We start from the raw sequence: 15002 nt of genomic DNA, 5'->3' as shown, positions 1-15002 counted from the left end.
GCCGTGAAAGCTGAAGTTTGTTTCCAAAGATCTTCGGGTCCCTGACGATATCTTTCTCAAATTGGAGACCAAAACTGCACACAGTACTCCAGGCACACAGTACTCCAGGAAAGCCTTCGACAAGGTCCCACATAGGAGATTAGTGGGCAAAATTAGAGCACATGGTATTGGGGGTAGGGTACTGACATGGATAGAAAATTGGTTGACAGACAGAAAGCAAAGAGTGGAGATAAATGGGTCCCTTTCGGAATGGCAGGCAGTGACCAGTGGGGTACCGCAAGGTTCGGTGCTGGGACCCCAGCTATTTACGATATACATTAATGACTTAGATGAAGGGATTAAAAGTACCATTAGCAAATTTGCAGATGATACTAAGCTGGGGGGTAGTGTGAATTGTGAGGAAGATGCAATAAGGCTGCAGGGTGACTTGGACAGGCATGTGTGAGTGGGCGGATACATGGCAGATGCAGTTTAATGTAGATAAGTGTGAGGTTATTCACTTTGGAAGTAAGAATAGAAAGGCAGATTATTATCTGAATGGTGTCAAGTTAGGAAGAGGGGATGTTCAACGAGATCTGGGTGTCCTAGTGCATCGGTCACTGAAAGGAAGCATGCAGGTACAGCAGGCAGTGAAGAAAGCCAATGGAATGTTGGCCTTCATAACAAGAGGAGTTGAGTATAGGAGCAAAGAGGTCCTTCTACAGTTGTACCGGGCCCTGGTGAGACCGCACCTGCAGTACTGTGTGCAGTTTTGGTCTCCAAATTTGAGGAAGGATATTCTTGCTATTGAGGGCGTGCAGCGTAGGTTCACTAGGTTAATTCCCGGAATGGCGGGACTGTCGTATGTTGAAAGGCTGGAGCAATTAGGCTTGTATACACTGGAATTTAGAAGGATGAGGGGGGGATCTTATTGAAACATAAGATAATTAGGGGATTGGACACATTAGAGGCAGGAAACATGTTCCCAATGGTGGGGGAGTCCAGAACAAGGGGCCACAGTTTAAGAATAAGGGGTAGGCCATTTAGAACGGAGATGAGGAAGAACTTTTTCAGTCAGAGAGTGGTGAAGGTGTGGAATTCTCTGCCTCAGAAGGCAGTGGAGGCCAGTTCGTTGGATGCTTTCAAGAGAGAGCTGGATAGAGCTCTTAAGGATAGCGGAGTGAGGGGGTATGGGGAGAAGGCAGGAACGGGGTACTGATTGAGAGTGATCAGCCATGATCGCATTGAATGGCGGTGCTGGCTCGAAGGGCTGAATGGCCTACTCCTGCACCTATTGTCTATTGTCTATTGATAGTTTGCATCTCAGTCTTGCTCCCGGCCTCATGCTGTTCTGGATTCTGATCCAAGGTCTGATTCGCTTGGAAGAACCATTGGGAAATCCCGCTACACATTTCCCGGGTTCCAATCTCTTCCGGCCTGCTCCCAGCAAGCTTCTTGCAGCGGAACCTGTGGCCCTGGTTGCCTGGTGTGCGAGAGAACGGCCATTGTCTATCCTGGTGGCATGGGACCACACTTGGAGTACAGTATTGTGTGTGATTCTGGTCACCCAGCTGGAAAGGGTGTAAAAAAGATTCACAAGAGTGTTATTGGGAGTAGAGTGCCTGAGTTATAAAAAGCTGCATAGGCTGGAAGCCAGCACGAGGGCCAAACAGCCCAGTCTCTTAGTTTAGTTTAGAGATACATCTGTGGAAACACACCCACCGAGTCCATGCCGACCAACAATCACACATACACTAGTTCTATCCTACACAAGAGGGACGATTTACAGAAGCCAAATAGGTTACAAACCTGCGTGTCTTTGGAGTGTGGGAAGAATCCGGAGCACCTGGTGAAAACCCACGCGGTCACGGGGAGAACGTATAAACTCGGTACGGTCAGCACCCGTAGTCAGGGTCGAACCCGGGTCTCTGGCGCTGTAAGGCAGCAACTCTACCGCTGTGCCACTTACTGTGCCACCCATGAAGCCTTCTGTTTTCCTTCTCTCATTGGTGAAGGAGAAAGAAATGAAGGGTCTCGACCCGAAACGTCACCCATTCCTTCTCTCCAGAGTTGCTGCCTGTCTCACTGAGTTACTCCAGCATTTTGTGTCGATCTTGGGCTGAGAGACGTCTCCTTCTGATGCGCTTTCTGTGGTACATCAGTTGAGTGCATTCCTCTACAATCCCCTATCTACCTCCAGTCGTAACCCAACAGCGTACGGTGGCTGTAGTTCACCAGCATTTGCACAGATGTCAGGCACAGCCCTGGGTCTTATTTTAGTGAGGTTTCTCTGCCCTCCCCCGGAGGTGGTGGGGGAGGGTGCAGCTCACAAACAAATAAATAACCCAGATGGTGGATAATGTGAGGGAATGGTGATTGAGATTTGGCTTTGGGGCTTTGCAAGGAGGTACTGCAACTGGTTTGGAAAGGGGCCGACTCCTGACACTAATGTTAATTGAATGTTTGGATAAGCATTAGCACTTTGCCAGCAATTTCAGTTGAAGGGGAGAAACATTAGCAGCTGGTTCGACAGAAAACAGCTGACAGCCTGCAATAAATGACGGGCTAAAGAGAGGGAGAGGGTGGGGAAATGGGTTACCGGGAAGTAACCTATTCAGAAGTCAGACAATAGTACACATGCCAGTTGCCATCCCAACCATGAAGTCTTTTCCTTTTAAAAAAAAATGATTGAAAGGTAATTACTGGTATATTAGTGAATAAACATCAGTGCATTCCAATGAAAGGGTGGGGCTGCCATCTCTAAAAAGGTGAGTGGTTATCTAATGGAGACACAAACTGAGGTGTTTGTTAACATAGGTGGGTGAGGGAATAAAAACTGCAAACCAGATCAAAAGCAGGGAGCATCAAGATAGAATGATGGCTGATAATTAAAATGTGATGCAGGCTAAAAAAAATATCTGCCCATGGTGCTGATAATTCAGATCAAATTATCAATGCCAAATTATCAACAATGACTGCACAGTTTGATCGCACAGACAGCAGGAGGGTGGACTTTCAATCCTGGCCTGGTTTTCGTGGTGTCAGTGCATAAAGAACTCTTCACAACCCAAGAGGCTGAATAGGACACAGGGAGTTCCAGCAAACAGAAATGGCTCAATGGTTATTCGGAAGAGTGGGTGGCAGCTACAACTCTCACTCGCCTCACAACTCGAGTGTGGAGCAATCCAAAGCTGACAGTGGAGACAAAGATAGCAGTCTACAACACCTGGGTCAACAGCACGCTGCTGTACGGCAGTGAGACATGGACTACATAATGCCAGACTGGAAATAAGACTCAACACCTTCCACCTTAGAAGCATCCGCTGTGTCCTGGGTATATCCTGGCAAGACAGAGTGTCCAACGCCAAGATTCTGTCTCGCGCTGGCCTTCCGAGTATGTACTCTACTCGGGCAGCGCAGGCTGTAGTGGCTGGGCCATGTCCACCGCATGGAGGATGGCCGTATTCCAAAAGACATCCTCTATGGAGAGCTGACATCTGGGAGGAGAACCATTGGCCGCCCCCAGCTACGTTACAAGGATGTCTGCAAGAAAGATTTGAAGGCGCTCGACATCAACGTGGAGTCCTGGGAGAGCCTTGCAGCTGACCGTACAAGGTGGAGAGGTACCCTGAACCAACATCTCAAAACGGGGGAAGAGAAAGTGATGAACGCAGCGGCAGACAAGCGGGCATGCAGAGAGGAGCGCAGCAACTTCAACAGACCAGAGACCACACACAAATGTGACCTTTGTGACAGAGACTGTCACTCCCGCATTGGTCTCTTCAGCCACAAGCGACGCTGCTCTAGCAGAGGTTTGGAGCAAGCAGCCAACTAGGATGCATCACCCATGGTCAGCCATGACCGAGGAGGCCTAAGGGTTAATGATCTGAATTGGGGTTTGAAATGAGGATTGCCTTGAAGTTGTTTGGTTGGTGTAAACCCAAATAGGAAGATACCCTACTGTCTTTTCCAATGAGTCACACATATGACTCCAGGCCACACGAGTGTGATTCACTGCCCCATACAACACAGCCGTACAGTTCTAATACTGACGTTCAGGCTGCTGGTGAGGAGAGCCTTCTTTGCCACATCCTTGATGCACAGCTGGAGTCTCAGTATCACCACACACTGATCTCAAGTCGGCCTGTGGTGGGGCCGAGACAGTCGCCCACCTTCACAGAGTGTGAGTTTGCCAAGAACTCTGGAAACAAATTGAATGGTCTTTGCCGAGGTTCTTCTCAAACTGTTGCATAACGCAGGACTCTGTGATGTGCGAGCTGTTCTGGGAATGCAAACTGGGGTTAATGGGAAGATCATCAACTGCAATATGCCCGAAATTGGTTGGTGTGCAGATGCAGTGAGATGTCTGTGAGGGAATGTTTCCAAGGTGTGGGCGTCCATGCTCAGGGATGCAACGATCCATGGTGAAATGCCACAGTGTGGGATTTTCATCAGATCACAGTGATACAAGGATGGAACAGGCCCGTCGGCCAACCAGTTCATGCTGACCAGCAAGCACCCCTCTACATTAATTCTACACTAATCATGTTTAATTCTCCCAACCTTTCTGTCAACTCCCCCTGATTCTACCACTCACCTACATTCCAGGGACCATTTACAGTGGTCCATCAACTTACTAACACACGCGTTGGTGGGTTTACCAGAGCAAGCGGAGGAAACCTATATAGTCACGGAGAAGGTGCTGACTCCACTCAGATAGCGCTGACGGTCAGGAGTGAACCTGGAGCTGCCAGGCAGCAGCTGTGCCACTATGCCACCACTTCCATTGGCACTGCTGCAATGGGCCTTGGCTTTTAACCCCTCAAACCTAGCACGGATGCAACGTTTAGGAACGAATTACTGAAACCATGTTGAACTAATGTAAACATTGAGAGTGTTTTTAGTTTCATTTAGTTCAGAGATACAGTACAGAACAGGCCCTTCGGCCCACCGAGTCCGCACAACCCCATACATTAACACTACTCTACACACACTGAGGACAATTTACAATTATACCATCAATTAACTTGCAAACTTGTACGCCTTTGGAGTGTGGGAGGAAACCGGAGATCCTGGAGAAAACCCACACAGGTCAGGGGAAGAATGTACAAACTCTGTACGGACAGCACCCGTAGTCAGGATTGAACCTGGTTCTCTGGTGCTGTAAGGCTGCAACTTTACCGCTGCACCAGCGTGCCGCCCTTACAACTGCTTGTAAGTTCATACAAGGCAGAGTCAATGCAGCCAATGCTATATTATTGGATTATTGTAAATTGTATGAATTATGTTTTGGTAGGGAAAATATAATTTAGATTATATGTTAAAGAATCTTTTAAATTACAAATGACAGCCTTGCCAGATATGTCCTGGCTTACATTTTGATTGTTTAGACAATAGACAATAGGTGCAGGAGTAGGCCATTCGGCCCTTCGAGCCAGCACCGCCATTCACCGTGATCATGGCTGATCATGCACAATCAGTACCCCGTTCCTGCCTTCTCCCCATATCCCTTGACTCCGCTATCATTAAGAGCTCTATCTAACTCTCTCTTGAAAGCATCCAGAGAATTGGCCTCCACTGCCTTCTGAGGCAGAGATTTCCACAGCTTCACAACTATCTGAGTGAAAAAGTTTGTTTAACTAGTGCTGAAAGAACCATGAAGAACTCTCCTCCCTTCTTTGCACAGTATCTCAGCATGTGGAATGATAACTGCACTTTAGTTGATTGTCACGTGCACTGAGGTACAGTGAAAAGCTTTTGTTGCGTGCTAACCAGTCAGCAAAAAGGCAATGCATGATTACAGTCAATCCGTTTAGCGCAAGGTAAAGCCAGCAAAGTCCGATCAAGGATAGTCCGAGGGTCAACAAAGAGGTAGACAGTAGTTCAGCACTGCTCTCTGGTTGTGGTAGGATGATTCAGTTGCCTGATCTGAAGGCTGGCCCTCTTCCAGCACCGTCGCCCCTTACCGTTGTGTGGAGCAGGGAACCCTCAGATCAGGGGGCCGCGAGACTCCTGCATAACGCACCCTGTGCAATGTGTTCCAGGTCATGCAGGTGGTACGGGAACAGATCACACGGACACTGGCCACCAAGCCCACCTCCCTCGAGCTCTTTCGCAACAAGGTGAATGCCCTGAACTACAGTGAGATCCTCAAGCTGCGGCAGACCGAGAGGATGCACCAGGAGGAGACCTTGGCACCCCCAGTCCTGTAAGAGCTTCACGAGGCCTTGTTGAATGTAACGTGAAGTGGAAATGTGGTGGGCAAGGATTACAGATGTTTGAATGTACCTACTAACCTTTTAGACAATAGACAATAGGTGCAGGAGTAGGCCATTCGGCCCTTCGAGCCAGCACCGCCGTTCAATGTGATCATGGCTGATCATTCTCAATCAGTAGTCCGTTCCTGCTTTCTCCCCATACCAATAGACAATAGACAATAGACAATAGACAATAGGTGCAGGAGTAGGCCATTCAGCCCTTCGAGCCAGCACCGCCATTCAATGCGATCATGGCTGATCACTCTCAATCAGTACCCCGTTCCTGCCTTCTCCCCATACCCCCTCACTCCGCTATCCTTAAGAGCTCTATCCAGCTCTCTCTTGAAAGCATCCAACGAACTGGCCTCCACTGCCTTCTGAGGCAGAGAATTCCACACCTTCACCACTCTCTGACTGAAAAAGTTCTTCCTCATCTCCGTTCTAAATGGCCTACCCCTTATTCTTAAACTGTGGCCCCTTGTTCTGGACTCCCCCAGATGTTGGGAAGCTCGTCAGTCCACCAACGTTGAGGTGGACCAGGCTCTTCCGTACTTTGCTGGGTCCCTCAATTATATTTGTTTTTTTATTTCAAACATTGTACTGAATTACTGATCCTTGGTCGTGGAGAAGAAGCATCACTCTCTCTGCTATCTAGCGGTTGCTTCTGGAATGTGTGTAGGAATACATAAAGATCTCATCAATTTGACTTCAAATAAAGCTCCAATACTCAATCCTAATTTTGTTCTTTTGACCTCGGGTCATTTTATTCCCAATACTGCCCATAATTTTGCCCTCAACTTCCAATCCAGTTCCAATCTCTTAGTCCTTTACCATCTCCATAATCTCTCCAGAATTTTGAGTCCAATGGAATTCTTTACACTTGGAATGAATGGGCAGGAATTTGGCACATCGGAATTTTGTACACAAGGAATGAATAGGGAGGGATGCAGTCCATTGGAATTTGCATTAGGAATGAATTGGAGGAAGGGGTTTTGGCGACTGGAACTTTTAGTGTTTTGAATGAAGGGGCTTTATGGAATAGGTATCGATGCAAGAAGAATTGATCGCTAAAAAGACATGTCTTTAAATCCCCAGTCCGTAGTCCAGGGTCTTGGGTTGCCACTGAGATGTATATTTAGACATGTTAGGGGAGGTGGTGCCACTGTTAATTTCTCATCCGTATAATAGCTGCAGCCCTCTGACCATTGAACAAGCAAAAACATTGGTGCTGCAGCCCCCAGTTGTGCACCACGCACTTTGTAAGCCCCCAACCATTCTCTGTCCACTTCCCATCCAATTCTTAACATTGAAAAGCAACTGCAGTAATATTCAATGATTCTATGATACTTTGTCACATGTGCCTAGGTGGACTGAAATTATCTTTGTTTTTGCCTACAATCTGGTAAAACCATACAGCAGACCTCACCTACTAGACAGCACATAAAGAGTCGCCAGCTTTCTGGCGTTGACAAAGTTACAAAAGGTTCATCTTATCCACTGCTCGCCGTGGTGAACGTGGCCTGGGGCCACATGTGGGCCCCGCAGGGCCCCTTCTTCAATCTCGGCGGCACCAAAAGCTGTGAGAAATGTGATTTTTTTTTTTCTTAAGGCCTGAAGGTTATTTCTGGTGGTATCAATGTGTGTGTGTGTACATGTGTGGGAAGGAACGTATCAATGTGTGTGTGTGTGTGTGTGTGTGTACATGTGTAGGAAGGAACTGCTGGTGCTGGTTTACCTGGAGTAACTCAGTGGGACAGGCAGCATCTCTGGCATCTCTAGAAATGCTGCCTGACTCGCTAAGTTACTCCAGCATTGTGCGTCTTGTGTGTGTGTGTGTGTGTGTGTGTGCATGGACGGCTTGTACAATTGTACCTGTGTCTGGCAGCAGGCTGTAACATCCATGCCTCCTGTTGCACAGGGAGCTGAGGGAGAGACTGAAACCAGAGCTGATGGAACTGATCAAGCAACAACGCCTCAATCGCCTGTGTGACGGGACGCTCTTCCGCAAGATCAGCAGCCGTCGGCGCCAAGGTACCCCCTCCCCGATACGTGGCTGCTCCTCCCTCTGGTCTCCCACTCCATTCACCCAGTGAGGGGGCTGGTCCTGGCTGCACAACGGTACCTGACAGTGTGGCCTGGACAGGCCGGCCCACTGTGACATGTCCCAGCCCAGAGTGGTTCATGTATCAGAGCATCCAGAGGCCCAGCAATATGACCGCGTATAACACCACCTGCTGGGCAAATTGAATGCAAGCAATTGAATCCATTTGAATGGAAATTTAGTTTTGGTTACAGAAATTGTGAAACCACAGGAAACATCCATCCAGCTCACAAACGTAATAATAATAATAATAATATATTCCTTTATTCGTCCCACACCGGGGAAATTTACAGTGTTACAGCAGCAAAGTGGATAGCAAGTGAGCAAGAGATCATTCATTATAAATAAAAGAAACATAATTTGTCATCAGTTTTCTGTGTGTTCTTAGCTGTTATTGTTGACTCGTCTGCTGGGAGCAGTGCTGGTTGTGCAGTCTCACAGCAGCGGGAAGGAATGACCTCCTGTATCTCTCCTTCACGCACTTGGGGTGAAGGAGTCTCACTGAAGGAGCTACTCAGTGCAGTGGGGTGTGAGTCATTGTCCAGCAGCGATGTTACCTTTGCCATCATCCTCTCTCCCACCACCTGCACTGAGTCGAGGGGGCAACCCAGGACAGGGCTGACCAGCTTGTCGAATCTCTTCCCTTCCACTGCTGAGATGCTGCTGCTCCAGCAGACCACTCCATAGAAAATGGCCGATGCAACCACCCTGTTAATTGGAAGGAATCAGCAGGAAGGAACTCAGTGGGACAGGCAGTATCTCTGGAGAGAAGGAATGGGTGAGGTTTCGTGTCGAGACCATTGTTCAGTCTGAAGTCTGAAGAAGGGTCTCATCCCCAAACGTTACCCATTCCTTCTCTCCGGAGATGCTGCCTGTGCCGCTGAGTTACTCTCATATATATTGTCCATCTTTGGTGTTCCTTCCTACACAATGACAGTGCACCTGAAGGAGGTGGGAATGGAATTATACTCAGCAAAGATCACAGTTTTTTCAGGCAGGAGGAAGGGAATTGTCAGTGTCGGGGTTTCTTCGATGTACTGAGCAACTCGGGTGGTTCACGGATACTGTGCAGGAGAAACCCTTGACTCTGGCATATCAGAGTCGGTGACTTTTAATGGCCATGATTGAACGGCAAGCGTTTCACTTTAAGGATGCGCCCTGCTGTGCGCCTTTATATTGTGCCTGGTTAATGGTTTGGGGGTTAAAGGTCAGATGGATGGCCTTGTGCAGAGGGCTTGAGGTAAAACCGATGGAGTCATTTGCAGAGAGGAAGTACGTTGTCCCCTCGGGGGGGCAGGGGAGGGGATTTATAGCCCAGTCCTGCTTCCGCTGGTGGCAGTTTATTGCTGTGAAATCACCGAGTGTGAATTCCAGGAGTACAGTTAATGCTGGGCCGTAACCTCCCCAGTGACGGGGGCCGCAGTGGGATGGGGGATCAATGTTATTAAAATGGAAGTCCGAGGGGGACACTTTTGAAGGTGCAGGGCCTCATTAGCACCAGGTCTGATTTTCCTTTTGCGCTAATGTGATTGGATGTAATTGAAATTGGCAGCCTTGTTGTAAGCAAGCTGTATGTTATGGCCTTTGATCCTAGCCTGCAGCAGCCTGCTCTATGCAGGGGGATAGGAGGGCCAGGCACTTTGATCTGTTTGCCTTGGGATGGCGCAGTGGTGCAAGTAGAGTTATAGAGTCAGAGTAGAGTCATACAACGTGGAAACAGGCCCTTCCGACTACCTTGCCCACATCAACCAACATTTGCATTTGTATAATTCGTATTTATAATGAAATTGTTCACAAATATATTCTGCTTGGAAAGTTTGCTCAGTGGTGCCCAAATACTGAACATTAAGTGGAGTGTTTTATGTGGCTCAGTGGTAGTATACTCATTGCAGAAGCAGAAAGTTTTGTCATGAAGTCATAGTCATACAGCATGGTAACAGGCCCTTCGGCCCAACTTCCCCACACCGACCAACATGTCCCATCTACACTGGCCCCACCTGCCTGTATCTAGACCATATCCCTCTAAACCTGTCCTATCCATGTACCTGTCTAATTGTTTCTTAAACCTTGTATTGGTTCCTGCCTCAACTACCTCCTCTGACAGCTCGTTCCATACACCCACCACCCGTTGTGTTAAAATGTTACCCCTCAGATTCCTATTAAATCTTTTCCCATTCATTTCACTACTCTGGGCAAGAGACTCTGCGTCTACCCGATCTATTCCTTTCATGATTTTATTCACCTCAAAAAGATCACCCCTCATTCTCTGGCGTCCAAGGAATAGAGTCCCAGCCAGCTCTACCTAGTCCCAGCCAGCTCAACCTAGTCCCAGCCAGCTCAACCTAGTCCCAGCCAGCTCAACCTAGTCCCAGCCTGCTCAACCGAGTCCCAGCCAGCTCAACCTAGTCCCAGCCTGCTCAACTTAGCCCCAGCCTGCTCAACCTAGCCCCAGCCAACTCAACCTAGCCCCAGCCAGCTCAACCTAGCCCCAGCCTGCTCAACCTAGCCCCAGCCAGCTCAACCTAGCCCCAGCCAGCTCAACCTAGCCCCAGCCTGCTCAACCTAGTCCCAGCCTGCTCAACCTAGTCCCAGCCTGCTCAACCTCATAAGTGGAACTGCCTTGTAGCTGCGGCGATTCTGACCTCTGGCGCTGTCTGTGTGGAGTTTGCACGCTCTTCCCTATGACTGCTTGGATTTCCCCTGGGTGCTCTAGTAAAAGAAAAAGAACATATTAAGGCCATCTTCCAGGACTCCATGCACAGCCTTCACTGCCTGGGCAATTCAAGTGCTCTTCTGTACACCTTGATGCTGTCAGTGTCTCTGTTCCCACCACTCTCTCAGCCTGTGTATTCCTAGCACTCACCATTCTGGATGAAGAAGGTCCCTTCGGAATGTCCGGTCAATGGTGATATTTAGTCGGCGTTGGAGTTGATGGGCTGAACAGCCAGCTTCCATGCTGTATCTTTTTTTTAGAAAAGGGCAGGAGGTAGAATTAGGAGATGCCCCAATGGGTTAGATGGAGCTTTACAGAAAACGTTGCGCATGAGCACGAGGGACTGGAGACAAGCCACTGTATATTCTATGTAAAGAGACGGGCACATTCAGTGACAGTCAGAGAGGGAGTCGGTGCCTGTACAGATGTGCTGGATCTGGAGAGGGTCCAGAGGAGGTTTACAAGAATGATTCCAGGTATGAGTGGGTTAGCATATAATGAGCGTTTGACAGCAATGGGCCTCTACTCGCTGGAGTTTAGAAGGTTGACCTCATTGAAACTTACAGAATAATGAAACGCATAGGTGGAGTGGATGTGGAAAGGATGTTTCCACTAGGGGGCCACGGTGGCCCAGCAGTAGAGTTGCTGCCTTGCAGCGCCAGAGACCCGGGTTCGATCCCGACTACGGGTGCTATCTGTACAGATTTTGTACGCTCTTCCCGTGCCCGCGTGGGTTTTCTCCGAGATTTCCGGTTTCCTCCCACACTCCAAAGACATACAGGAATGTAGGTTAATTGGCTTGGTTTATGTGTAAATTGTCCCTAGTGTGTGTAGGGTAGTGTTAATGTGTGGGGATCGCTGGTCGATGCAGATTCGGTGGGCCGAAGGGCCTGTTTCCACGCTGTATCTCTAAACTAAACTAAACTAGTGGGAGAGCCTCGGACCAGAGGTCATGGGACTCTCTTTTAGAAAGGAGGTGAGGAGGGACTTCTTTAGTCAGAGGGCACTTAACCTGTGGAACACATTGCCACAGAGGGCTGTGAAGGCCAAGTCAGTGGATATTTTTAAGGCAGAGATAGACAAATTCTTGATTAGAACGGATGTCAAGGGTTATGGAGAGAAGGCAGGAAAATGGGATTAGGAGGGAGAGATCAGCCGTGATTGAATAGCGGAGTGGACTCGATGGGCCGAATGGCCTAATTCTACTCCTGTAACTTGTGAACTTGTGAAGTTGATTTTGTGAAACTGAAGCCAACATTTCTGCAGCAGACGTCAGGATCCAGAGTGAGGTTTGGGCCGAGGGCTAACTTTTCTCTTCTGTTTAATCCGGCAGACAAGCTGTGGTATTGTCGCCTGTCGCCCAATCACAAGGTGCTGCACTACGGAGATGTGGAGGAAGGAGTGGATAACCCAGCCATCGAGTGGCTGCAGGAGAAGAGTGCGTACTGCTCCCGGAACATCCCAGAAGCAAAACGCAGCCCCCTCGCTTTACCCTGACCTCTGAAAGTGCTTATTTAGTTATGAGGAGTTTAGCTGAGATTGGGCAATGTGGAGTGGCTCATATGTGGTTGAGGGGGACAGTTGCCCTTGGGGGAGATTGCAGAAGTGGCACACACACTGTTTAGAAACAAGGTGTCGCTCAATTAAGATGGAGATGAGGCAAAAATATTGTCTTGGGATCCATGAGCTTTTGGGACTCTTTACCATAGAGGCAGTTTCTTTGGACATTTCCGTCAGAGGTAAATATTGATGGGGTAGAAGGTTACCAGGGGGAGGTGAGAACACAGAGTTGAGCTCACGATCCAGTTGGCCTCGGGCTTATAGAAAGGCAGAGCAGGTTCATGGGCATGGTGGTATAAAACCCCTACGCGTACATTCCAATGGGAAAGCAGCGTTTTGCACTGCAGATCGTGAATTGGAACATGCTGCTTGAAAATAGATTGAATAATAGCCTTCAAAAAGGAATTGATAAGTACTTGAAGGCAAAACGTTTGCAAGGCTGTGGGAGAAAGACTGGGCGGAATGGAATTAATTGGATAGCTTTACCAAAGTTATTGAATAGTCATTCACCTCTGACTAAACAAAGGCAGGTGGACCTGGTGTAAAATGGGGCATGTTGGTCGGCGTGGGCAAGTTGGGCCGAAGGGCCTGATTCCACAATCTATGACCTGACCTGCCCTTGCACTCAATGGTGCAGAGCTCCATGAGAGATGCTACCTGACCCGCTGGGTTACTCCAGCATTTTGTGTCTATCTTCCACGAAGGGCGCGGGTTGGTCAGAGGCCTTCATTTTTTTTGGTAAACATTGACCCGCGACATCACTTCACTGAACCCTTTTACCATTCCTCTCTTTTCTAGTCCCCGTGGCTGACATCAAAGCTCTGGTGACTGGGAAGGACTGCCCCCACATGAAGGAGAAGAGCACACTGAAACAGAACCGGGTGAGTCCAGACAGCCAAGGCTAAAGGACAATGTTCCCCCACCTCCTCCACTCCCTGCAGTAGTCTGGTCAATCACCAACTCAATGGTATGAACATTTGAACTCTCCATTTCCAGGTAACCCTTGCCTCTTGTGTTTCCCCCACCACTTTTCTAATCCACCTCTGGTCAAACCACAGAGTAGCTGCTGCCAGTCCCCAGCAATGGCTGAGCTCAGCTGACCATGGTACAGCTCCAAGCCTTACATCTCAGTGCTACATGGCCACACCACTGCCCCAGACAGCCCTACACTAGTCCTCACAGTCCCGTGTGCAGGTAATGCGAGCAACTACCACAGCTAATAAAACGTTATTCTTTGTGATAAGGGAAAGTGAATATAAAAGTAGGAAAGTATTACTAAGTTCATGCTTGGGGTACTATTCACTATTAGTCACCTTATTTAAGATAGGATGTAAATGGAACCATATCGGAGACTGTTTACGAGATGGTATTTGGAGTGGGTAGATTGTCTTCGTAGTGAAGGTTGGATAGGCTGGGCTCGATCCCCTGGAGGTTAGCAGGGTGGGAAGGGAGTTGTTTGAAAAATACAAGATCCAGAGGGGTCCAAGTAGAGGGAATACGTGAAGGATGTTTCCTCTTGTGAGGTAATCAAGAGCTAGTGGAAAAGTAATTCTGCTTAAATCCTTAGACATGGGGCTCTTTGACTAAAACTATACAAAGACAACATTGAATTGAAATGAGATTTTTTTTCTCTGAGGGTCATGAGCCTTTGGAATTCCTTTCCTCAAAGGGTGATGGATGCAAAGTCTAAATGTTTTTTAGACCGATTTTGATAAGCATAGGGGTGAAAGGTTACTGTGGGGACACAGAATGTAGCTTTGAGGTTACAATCAGATCAGCCCCACGATCGTATTGAACAGCAAGAGGGACCAACACCCTATTCATCCTCCTAATTCGTAGCTTTTTTTTGTGTAAGCTCGAAGTCATTCATAGTTAAGGCAGAGTGAATTGGAATCCGCTTCACTGCCTCTGGCCTCACACCACAGCCCACACATTGCTCAAACTGTGCTTCAGAGAACTGAGCCTGGGTGACTCCCTCCTGAAGCCAGCCTTCAACAACTACTTCCATTTATACTGCACCTCTGCTGTGGTAAAACATCTCGGGCTTCACACCCTGTGTTGTCAGAATTTGCCATCATGCTGCAAAGGTAGATGTTAGAATGTATGACTACAACCTTGTTCAAAGAGAGAGGCGTTAAACAGGACTTGATCTTATCGAGCTGTACAAAATCATGAGAGGAATAGATCAGGTAGATGCACAGTCTCTTGCCCAGAGTTGGGGAATCGACAACCATTGGACATAGTCTTAAGGTGAGGGGGATAAATACTTAATGGGAACCTGAGGGGTAACTTTTTCATACAAAGGGTGGTGGGTGTGTGGAACGACTGACGGAGGAGGTCGTTGAGGCAGGTACTATTGCAAAGTTTAAGAAACATTTAGACTGGTTTAGTG

General features: G+C 48.2%; 1 protein-coding gene across 6 annotated transcripts in view; it reads left to right on the top strand.

Annotated features, from left to right (window-relative positions):
• elmo3 (engulfment and cell motility 3) overlaps positions 1-15002 on the top strand; it is an 82209-nt gene that overhangs the window by 64512 nt on the left and 2695 nt on the right. For all 6 annotated transcript variants that reach the window (XM_078401703.1, XM_078401704.1, XM_078401705.1 and 3 more), the window contains 4 exons: positions 6024-6187; positions 8155-8267; positions 12384-12488; positions 13409-13491. In XM_078401703.1, coding sequence (XP_078257829.1) covers positions 6024-6187; positions 8155-8267; positions 12384-12488; positions 13409-13491 — 465 coding nt within the window. The remainder of the gene's footprint in view (positions 1-6023; positions 6188-8154; positions 8268-12383; positions 12489-13408; positions 13492-15002) is intronic.

This window comes from Rhinoraja longicauda, chromosome 6 (genome assembly GCF_053455715.1).
Source record: "Rhinoraja longicauda isolate Sanriku21f chromosome 6, sRhiLon1.1, whole genome shotgun sequence".
NCBI classification, from domain to species: Eukaryota; Metazoa; Chordata; class Chondrichthyes; order Rajiformes; family Arhynchobatidae; genus Rhinoraja; species Rhinoraja longicauda.
The sequence above is the reverse complement of the archived record's forward strand: the minus strand, read 5'-3'. Positions and strand labels throughout refer to the sequence as shown.